The following is a 10,803-nucleotide window of genomic DNA, read 5'->3' as shown; positions in this document are numbered from 1 at the left end:
TCTTCTCTTCTCTTCTCTTCTCTTCTCTTCTCTTCTCTTCTCTTCTCTTCTCTTCTCGTTTTTGAGACACCAGAAATGTATCAGTCAAACGTTGGAGAAATTATCCTCACTATTACAGAGCTCTATACAGCGAGCACGCTTCTGTTCGGCGCAATGATTTCTAAGAACAAGATTGGAAAGGCCCCACTTTCGGACGCGACCGATTGAGATAGCCATGGGTTCAGCCTTGTTAAAGCATAATAATTGCACGTTCCTTTAGCATTCATAAGCTAGAAGGCCTAGAGCATAATTAGAATATAACTGCGGTCCCATGGCATTTAAAATTATGAAAGTACAAATCCATATATGTTACGGCATTTCTTACATATCTAATATTACAGTAACAGTTGTGAATCTCGAGTTCTTGCCGATGCCATTTGCCTCAAATTTGCGGAGGCTTCTGACAGTGTCAACTGACAGGTACTGGATACTGTTCTTCAACGCCGGGGATTTAGCGAAGGTTTTCGTCGTTGGAATTCAACTTTTTTTCACTGTGACAATAGTACAAGTTTGAATTTATAACGCATTTTCGCAATAATTCAGCTTGGGAGCAGGACCAGAGCTTTTCGTAATGCTTATGAGCCTTTATTGTGCTATCGAGTTGGGAACCATTCTTCCTTAATAATAACTTGCGGCACTCATCATCACACTCTTGTGTATGACATTACTGAAATACTGATAAATATGTTAGGAATGATTTAACTCCATTTCAACCCTGGAACCCGAGTGTTGGACAATAAGGAAACTACCATACTTGTAGAACCTTTGTGCCGGTCAAGCTTACAGTCGAACCAGCTGCTTCTTTACTTTCAAAGGCTTTATGTCGTCGGGCCCGTACGCTACAAGGCCACGGCTCTGCTACGAAAGACTGTGATTTAATCAATCATGTGGCACTTATTGAGCGGCCAAGAGGTCTCAAAAAGATGAAATTAACTTTATGATCGTTCGATGAGAATCGCTGCCAGTAGCACCTCATCATCGTCCATAGTTCGAAGCCAATCTCCAAGCAAATATCATTTAGTTTTGAGGGCTTGGATTTTCACACGCTTGCTGACACAGTGGGAATGAACTGATGTCTGCTGAGTCTCAAAGAGGTAGAGATCAGCAGGGCCCAGCTTCGATTAGCCCCATGATCTTGAATACGGATCGTGCATAAAAGCCGTGCAGCGAGGCTGCCGTAGCTTTTTCGCTAAGACGAAGCTAAGCTAAGGTCGGTGACCTTCGTTCTATACTTAGAACCAGTACGAGTGTAGCGGATCGCAATCCGCTTACGTCAAGAATACCCACAATCTTAACACAAGGCAAACAAAATCTTCCGCTCAAAATGTAGATTGTGTATCTTTGTTTTATTTGCGGCAAAGTGCCTATATCTTAATCTATAGGTTATCCTAATCAAACAATAAAACCTAATGAAAATGCATAACTACTGGCAGTCCAGCCACGCAGTGACTTCTTGTTAAGGTGTAGCCACCCTGTTGTGTGGTCACACCATATTGAGTGACCCAACTCTTCATACCAAGGTGCGTGTAACTCCGTTACATATTGCCTCGTCGAAGCGCAACTTCATCATGGGAATGCGTGAAAGCTCATTTCGTCGGGGAGCACAGAAATGCGTCTGCTACTTCATTTAGTAGACTCGACTTGTGTTTTATGCTATAAGCACATTTGGCAAAGAAATATAACGATCTTGCCATGCGTGAGATAGGGCGAAGATGTCGCTGTGCTTATTGACGCATTAACTTACGAGTGCAAGCACGATGACGCGCTCATCCCCATAATGACAACTGGAGCTGAATGAAAGCCTATATTGAGGATCGAGTGCCACAGACCGCCTGAAAATCGCAGTCCGGATTGGCTAGGACAAAAATTGTGGCACATATGACGCTTCTATTGTTGCCAAGAAGACTGCTTTGTCTGTCACACTCCAGCACTATTTGGCTTCCTTGGCGACGGTGTCACGATTTTATATTCGTACCGAGCTAATGCAAGGAATTAGTAAAACTGAGTCACTTCCATTATTCCCCTCTGGTATAGCAATATGTCCATTGGCTATTACATAAATTCTTTGTGATGCATACCCTAGCCACGCTTCTCAACGAATCATATCAAAGTCAAATATTGTCAGCCATAAAGACGCATTTATCCTTACTGGCGAACCGCCTATTTGCATCACTATTTGATCACAGCTCGCAAATGTTCAATAGGAAAACCACAGCCCATGCCTTGATCTGCATGACTGTGGACGTATAGATTATCAAAATCCGTCCACGCGAATGCACGATGCAGCATAAATAGCTGCTTTACCAGACGTGCTGTATGTTGGACAATGATTGAGGACTGTTAGAGTATCCCACTTTAAGCACCTTCTGCAATGGGGGGACTCTCGTGAGCAGTTGAATATACCCATCAACTAGATCAAGAGCGCTTTACAAAGTACGAGCGTAATGATGCTATGCAGTACATCCATCGTAACAATGGGCGTTTACGCTGTGGATGTGGCAGCTTCTAGCTCGTTGTAAACATCCGCGATTTGTTTATCGCCGTTAGCCTTTCTGACACAATTTGTCGACATCGAGTAGCGGCATTTACTCTCTCATTTAACCCACTTCATGCTTTGCACGATATGAAGCGTATACATTGTCACACTGCTTTGTGGTAAGGACCATAGACGTATCCATAACATCAGACCCTTAATGATAGCCACACCACTCATTGCAGTGAGTGCCCGCAACGTCAAGATCATCGATGCCGAATATGAACTGAGCAACTAATCCTAAAACCAAATTACGGCGATTCATATTCTTGAGTTTTCTTCTACACACTCCCTCACAATTATTACTTGAGCGGCTCGAGAGCCTTAATCAGAGGGTAGTGATGAAGGACTAGTAAATTGTTTTTGGTGACTTCAATCACGAGTGAATAAGCTTGCACGTCCCAAGCTATAGTAGTATCTCTACCCCACACGGTTGGTACACAATTGAACACTGTTGCCAAGCTGAACTGACATACTGTGACATAGTAGACTCCTTCTTAATGACATAAGGACCTGAAACTCGTACTCGCGAAGCACACACACCTAGATTGACATGTAGTTCGACGTACTGTGTTGCTCTTTACTGTATAGAGTAAAGTCCACGAGGCAACTACATATTGTCGGCTTTTCAGTCCCACATGAGGTAGCTTCTAGAAACCCAATTTGATCAAAATTTGCAACGGCGTGTAGCCATCGCGAATTTCCGTCTCCTTCAGATATACTAGGGAGTCTGCAGCTGCCTCTGCCTTTTGAGCTTCGCTCAAGGCAGTTAACAATATTGCTGCTAATTGTACAATCCAATGTCATCAACGAATTGACCGCACATTCATACAAGCGCAAAAAACTGACGACTTTATAGCAAATATGCATTCACAAAACACTAAACCTTTACCGCGTGGCGCCCAATGCTTTGAGCTTCCACAGATCCATGGCTTATGATGCTTCAGCCGGGGCAAGAAATGGAATCTAGACGATACGTTAAATTACACATTACCACGCTACCAAGATTCTTAGAATTTATACAAGCCCCAAAACGATTTTTGACACCTTTTAGAATTTTTAAACCGCGAAATTACTAAATATGGTATCGGGTATCGGTTTCTCGTTGTCTTCGCACACTGTCTACTATTTTCATCCACTGCACACGATTGCACGATGCTTCTATATCTAACAGGGATTTCCATGTTTTCACAAAGGCCGGGACGCTGTTGTCAACGACCGACAAATCGTTGGTAGTATCATCTCTTTACGAGATTTGCTTGTTGAAAAGCTGATATTTTTTTAACTCGCTCTTGACGGGTCCAATAGACTCATTCTTTTTCAATAGGCCATATCGCGCCTACTGGAATACATTTTTTATAAATGGTCTTCGGGCTGTCATTGCGTGGCTCAGCTGTGAGACAAGGGACACGAAGGGGGCAATTTTTGGGTAGTCCCACAGGTAAAGTATCTGTGAATACTAAAATCCGGTTCGACAGCCCGATTTTATCTCATTACTTAAATATCTTTTGCTCCAAGCTCGCTCACAGAGCGTCTATCGCATAGCCACCGCGTTTTAATCGACCGAGGTATCCACACCCCTACCGATAGTTGTGAATCGGTTGTTGCGCGCTGCATTCAACACAGCTATCACTGTGTTCATGATATAAGTTGGGTGGGCGCATAAGGTCTCGGTGTGAGCCGCATCTGTATGTAGATCTCCCGTGATGCTGGTAAATTATGCCTATCCCGGAAAAGATAGAGCTGACGTTCCGGCCTGAATATATTTTAACCGTTGGATATTGTTCACTAATTCTTTCTTCCGTCACGGGCGGACAAACGTTCTAACTGCATCTAAAAAAACGCTTTTCACAAAAGCCCCTCAAATACGACACACACGTTGAAGCGTATGTGTCGATTTCCGACGTGGAGAGGAAAGGACAGCCCGGATTTGCAAGGAAGAAGAACAACTTGAGGCCTTAAAAGAAAATCTTGCAACTGAATAATAATAATTAGATGACTTCCAGAGCTGTGGTATGTCACGTGAATATTACCTACTGGGAGCGCCCGTAACGTAGAGAAACTTCCCGTTAAATAATCGTTTTTTTCTTATGCGCAGCCGCTTAGCTTGATACTACAAGCACGATGCACTGTTCATCCATTATATATGGCCAAATAAATGCCCATCCCAATTTCTGTATCGGCAGCCATTACATGACGGTACTAAGCACCTTCTGCATGCATTGTATGAGTTTATAGCGTAAGATATCACTGTGTGGTGCCCCCACATGCATATGTGACATCTCTAATAAAGTCACACATGTTTTTCTGATATACAATGCTGGTGTCGAGACTGACGTGTCGAAAGTGTCCTTCCCCTCCACATCAGCAATCTTCCTTGTCGCATAAGCGTGTGTATTGTTGTTTGAGCGACTGTTGTGAACAGCATCATCTTACAACTTTCCTCATCCAGGAGATTTTCCTCGCCCTTGAAAGACCGACCAAACGTTAATAGTGAGATCACGGCTGGTGGCATCTGTTTTTTAATCGACGCCCGGATGTGGCACTTCCGAGGGTGGTTCACCAGCGCTATTCGATAGCTGATGAGTACCTTCAGGCGAGAAATGACAGTAATTGACATTCGGGCTGCCAATCTCCCGACATCTTCAAAACCAACCATAGAAATTAAATTTCCAAGCAACAGCCATTTGTCCGAGGGACACTTGATCATCTCGTGTTCTCTTCAAAAGCTTCTCACGACTCGGTCGTGGGATTGAAAACATGAGCTATCAAGTTTTCGGTGCTGCTGTGCAGTTTGCAGGGAAAAATAGCCGACTTAAAATGTCATTGTTATTAAACACGCAGAGGGTGTTTATCAAGGAGCGGAACCGAGAGCATCTACCACAAGTAGATGATTACGTTGCTTTGCAATTACAATAGTGACATATTTTTGGGACTCGTATTAACCAGACGAACACATTTCCCTAAATGTCTTGATAGCTGTCTTTCTGATTCGACGCGAGGCTACCACCTTGTACCTCACCTATCAGGAGCCCTATCATCTTTATAACTACCGATGCTTTGTACCTGTAAATATCAGCAACTAAACAGAAACGCAATGCGAATTACGTACGGTTGTCAGTATTTGTAACCGAAATTGCACGCGCTTACTGAGGAAGACTAAATCGGTTCACACGCCTCACCGCGTGTTGCTCACTTCCAGCGAGTCGCTGGTCTACGAGAACGAGGAAAAAGGTGAAGTGACATACATTATGGTCTTAAACCTTCTTAAGCGGTACTTTTGGATTCTAATATTACGGAATTAAGGAATATAAAACTAAGCAGGATATATAGTTTGATGATAATTATTCACAGAAATATGTGGTTCACACAACATGTGTAATATTGACCATGACCGTTATGTCATGCATGAGGAAATGGTGATCGACATTGCCTCAGTCCAGGAATGGCATCAGCGTTTACGCTGACGTCAATTGAACTGGTGAGATAGACACTAGCTGCCCATAATTTCATGTTTGATACTATCAACGGTAACAATGGCCCGCAAAAGCAAGCATCAGAGCACGATGGTCAATTCTCCTGCTGAAACAAAATATATGCCGCTTCTTTAAGCACTTATGAGGGAATCTGGGTCAGTCACAGAGTATGAAGGAAATGTTGCAAGGCGTAAAATGTGTTTGCCGGTTTCAATTCGTGGGTATCGAATGCTGCTTTTCGTTTAACGTTGTACTTATATTTTACTTGGACAGCAAGTCGACTTTGGGATGCAACAGGCTGAGGAATTATAGTCATAGACCATCGCGCGTACTTCATGTACGACGATGTCAAAGCCGAATATGTTTATCGACAGCTCGCACGACAATAAGCAGCTAGCGGACATTAAACGGAAGATGGTAGAATCAACATCTGAGTGCTGAGGCAATGTAAAAAAATCTATGTGATTTATCGAAGTATCTTACTGACAGTCGTCGTTCCACATTCTGACATAGATATGCCTTTAGTAATGCAGAAAGGAGAACTTTTTATCTGTTCTGTATTGATTTTATAGGTATGATGAGCAGTACGTTGTTGGAGTGATTTAGAGTATCAAAATTTCGAGAACTAAAATTACGAGACGTTTGCTCAATTCATCAAATTTTCAGTATTTGTCATTCGTACGCAGAGATCTTTTAATTATCCAGAGGATAACTACAAAAACAAGTAAATGCTGACAATTGCTTAACTTTATTTTAAAAGTGTAAAGCTGCGTGAATTTCCTACATTATTTGTTACACAAATGACGTCGCATTTGAAGACATTTAAGCAGACGGAGTGGCGTCATGTGTGCTTTGACTGACGTAGGTTCATCGTACTAGTACAGAAGCGTCTCATCAGAGAGTGATCATATCGAGGCATTGGCTAACGCAGATCAATGGGCAGAAACAAATCTTGTGATTACCCTGTTCTGGCTGACAGTGAGATCAGTCACTATTCTTGTTTTCAGCATGTTTTTTCTATAAACTTGTCAGTAAAAAAATGAGCCTTGCAAAGAAATATGTCAATTACTAGTGTACTATTGAAATATTTCCCTATCGTACCAAGGTACAAACACCAAGCGCTGTGGGTCACGACAGTTATTATGACGATGCAGACTTGTGACCTGACTGAGCTGCTAGCAGACGGTAGCAAGGAAAACGCAGCGATCGCCGGAAATCAGCCAACGACAGCTACAATGCGTGCTAGGCATCGTAAGAGAAGTGACGCGTCGCGTCGCGTTTATGATAGCGACCGGTTTAAGCTTGTACAGAGCCGTCGAGGCAGCGGGACTATGAGCCTCGGCCACGCACTACACTCCGAAAATCAAATCGAAAACGTGGGTGTAGATCGACCGGAAGAAGTGGCACCGCCACCAGCTTCGACTGCGCAGCGGGAAAAAAAGGAGCCGACACCACAACCGGTCGTGCCGGACCAGATTCTTGAAGCATATTTAGATGCGCAGGGCTACATTAGAACGCGCACGTACCTGAAGGGCAAGTTTTTGGGCAAGGTGTGTACTGTTACTCACTATGGCCAGCAGTTGTTCTGAGATTGTATTGTTTAGGGAGGTTTCGCTCGATGCTATGAGCTGGAATGTAGCCAGACGGGGAAGATTTATGCGGTTAAAGTGGTAGCCAAGAGCTCGTTGGTAAAACCCAAAGCCAAACAGAAAGTGAGGGCGTTGCAGCCTTGCAGGATGACATAGAGGTTATTGCTGATTGATTTTATCGTTATATGTACTTTCTCGGATTTTTGATTTTAGTTTACGTCGGAGATTAAAATTCACAAGTCGCTAAATCACCCGCAGATTGTCCAGTTCGAACACTTTTTTGAGGATGGGGACAATGCATACATATTACTAGAACTATGTCGAAATCAGTCCATGTCGGATTTAATGCGGAGAAGAAAGCGATTGTCTGAGAGCGAAGTAAGATTTTACATGAGGCAGTTAATCGAAGGATTGGCGTATCTTCATAAAAATTTGGTCATCCATCGAGACTTAAAGCTAGGAAATCTTTTTCTCACTTCGGACATGCAGCTTAAGATTGGTGATTTTGGACTTGCTGCTCGACTCGACAATCCTGAAGATCGCAAGCGTACAATGTGTGGTACACCGAACTACATTGCCCCTGAAATTTTAAGCGGACAGCGCGGCGACGGCCACAGTTTTGAAGTTGACGTTTGGTCCACGGGAGTAGTCATGTACACTTTGCTGGTCGGACGACCTCCATTCGAGACTGATGATGTCAAGGCCACTTACAAACGCATCCGAGCTAACCAGTACGACTTTCCCGACACGGTGCACATCTCAAGTTCAGCTCAGTCCCTTATCCGCGGTATTTTACAGAGTGATCCGGGAACCCGGCCATCCCTAGACCAAATTCTGAAGCACCCTTTTGTGGCTGATGAGTTTGTGCCTACGTCATTACCCCGTACGGCGCTACTTGTCACCCCACCATCGTGTAAGCCAATCCCGTTCACTAGTCGACACACTAGCATCGACCACATGGCCAAATCGACCGGTATGAGAGTTCCTCCGCCATCAGCGGCATCAAACAGATATCCTCTACGTATGCGAAATGGTTACACCGATCTTCAGCGCGCACCTGACCCAGGGGCATCACCGTTAGTACAATCGCTGCCCCCTCAATTTAAGGATGATGTTTCTAAACTACCTAGCTCGAGCAAAAGAACTACCTGCACTGCAGCTGAAAATCAAGTACGCATGGAAGCTATAGAAACCTTGGCCCCATTTCAAAACGTCCTGGAGGCAGCTTACAAAATCCTTTCTCAGCTTTTTTTTCTTCAAGAGCACAGGCGAAATATAGATGAGGGAAAGCAGAGTCCAAATGTTTCTTCCTCTGCTGCACATCTTGTTGCTGAAGCCCAAGAGCTAAAGCAAATATGCGAAGAGACCGAAAAAGCTCGAGTTATTTCTCCAGCTAGCCTGTGGATATCTCAATGGGTCGATTACACTTCTAAATACGGCATTGGCTACATGCTTTCGAATGGTGAATCTGGTGTATACTTCAACGACTCCACTAAAATAATTTCGTCAGCGGATGGAAAGTTTTTTGAGTACATTGAACGTCAGAACAATCAGAAGCTGGCGCCAGGACTTCGAGTTCGTTATACGATGGATAACTATGATCCGGCGATCAAAAAGAAAGTGACACTTCTTGGTCACTTTAAAGGCTATTTGGTTGATGCTCGCGCCGAAAATGACGAAGCAGACGTCTTGGAAAACCAGCTGGCCCGCTCTTTTGTGCTATTGTCTCGGCCAGATGGCATCAACACTAGTGCTGTCGAAGGAAATATTGACGACGGTGGGGCTCAAACTATGGTGTTCGTCAAAAAGTGGGTCAAGACTCGCCACGCAGTGCTCTTTCAGCTTTCCAACGGGACTATTCAATTTAACTTTTTTGACAAATCGAAAGTTATGCTATCCTCAAACGCTCGCATTGTGACGTATTTGAACCGCGACGGTGACTTGATCGTTGTAGCTTCATCATCGGCAATTTTGACGTCAGATCGACCAGATCTTGCCAAACGCTTGCGCTATGCCCGAGACATGCTGCAGCAAATGGTGCGAAACACGCATCAGGTAATATAATCGCTCAGCTCATAGACATCTCTTGTTAATATAAATTGTTCTTGTTACTATAAAATATCCTGTCGGTATTTTTAATTATGCAGAACAGGTAGCAACTTGTTTTTTGTTTAATTCGCGCAAGATGACCGCCAAATTTCTAAGAGCGCAGTCTGATATCATTTTCTAGTAATGCATGTCGGACGCTGTTGAATAGCCATCAAAAACAAAGATTACACTACAAAACTGTCCGCCTAAATATTTCTGTCAGGTCAGTCAGTACCACAAGAATTGCCTTTCGATTTTGATACAAATTTAGGCCAAATAAATTGTGAATTTGTAATACTTGGCGTACCCATGATGTTTCTGTGACTAAGCTGAAAACGATCAATGGAAGAATGATTTTTTGATAATTAATGAGCGGCGATGATCACTTTGCTTTCGGCATGCGGTTGCTGTGCCATGAAGTAGCTTGATAAAAAGCTTTACAAGCGCAATCTTTCACAGACATAGAGTTAGGTAAGCCTCAATAAGTCCTTTATTAAATGGCTACGGTTGCTACGGTTGCGACGGTTTGAGAAGCACCGCATAAGAGTGCAGCCATACGCCTTCTTTTTTTAAAGATTTGACATTCTTTAAATAATCGCGCCATGGCTATCAACTTTGTGTCTTGGCAAATACTGTAACCTTGTGTGGCTACACCTGACACATTACAGCAAGATTCATCGTATCGACACTTATGAAAATGAGAACTGCGAAAAGGATGGGTCCGTGGTAGAGAAATACAAAACCTTTCAATATATCTAGTATTAGTCTTAAAAATTACTATGTACTCTTAATTAGCTGAGCAAACTAACAGATTTACTTGCTCTCTGGGAGAAGCACAAGTCAAATTTCTGGGTATTGTAAGCGCGAACTCTGCAAGTCAAAGCTTGCTCTGCACAAGATACACGGCAAGTTCGTTGCATAAATGACCCGCGTAGGCCTTCGTCATGATACTGGGCTCGAAATTACTCTGCCAAAACGGCTTTGTAATAAAGTCAGAATCTGTCTAAATTATTATATAAGTGTACCGGAAATATCAAACAATAAACCAAAACTACATTTCCTACTTAACGTCATATAT

The 10,803-nt window shown here is 43.2% G+C and overlaps 2 protein-coding genes across 2 annotated transcripts; both read left to right on the top strand.

Moving 5' to 3' along the window:
- Positions 1 to 1,833: 1,833 nt before the first annotated feature.
- PHALS_02640 (uncharacterized protein) lies at positions 1,834 to 2,099 on the top strand (the record flags this gene model as incomplete). Its single annotated transcript, XM_024717059.1, has 2 exons — positions 1,834 to 1,857; positions 1,899 to 2,099. The coding sequence occupies 2 exons, from the start codon at positions 1,834 to 1,836 to the stop codon at positions 2,097 to 2,099; spliced, it is 225 nt and encodes a 74-aa protein (XP_024582595.1).
- Positions 2,100 to 7,196: 5,097 nt separating this feature from the next.
- Positions 7,197 to 9,701, top strand: PHALS_02639 (plk plk-unclassified protein kinase; the record flags this gene model as incomplete). The annotated part of the gene is made up of 3 exons (XM_024717058.1): positions 7,197 to 7,598; positions 7,653 to 7,760; positions 7,851 to 9,701. The coding sequence occupies 3 exons, from the start codon at positions 7,197 to 7,199 to the stop codon at positions 9,699 to 9,701; spliced, it is 2,361 nt and encodes a 786-aa protein (XP_024582594.1).
- Between the last annotated feature and the right edge of the window lie 1,102 nt (positions 9,702 to 10,803).

Source organism: Plasmopara halstedii (genome assembly GCF_900000015.1).
Source record: "Plasmopara halstedii genome assembly, contig: Scaffold_2061, whole genome shotgun sequence".
Lineage (NCBI taxonomy): Eukaryota > Oomycota > Peronosporomycetes > Peronosporales > Peronosporaceae > Plasmopara > Plasmopara halstedii.
The sequence above is the reverse complement of the archived record's forward strand: the minus strand, read 5'-3'. Positions and strand labels throughout refer to the sequence as shown.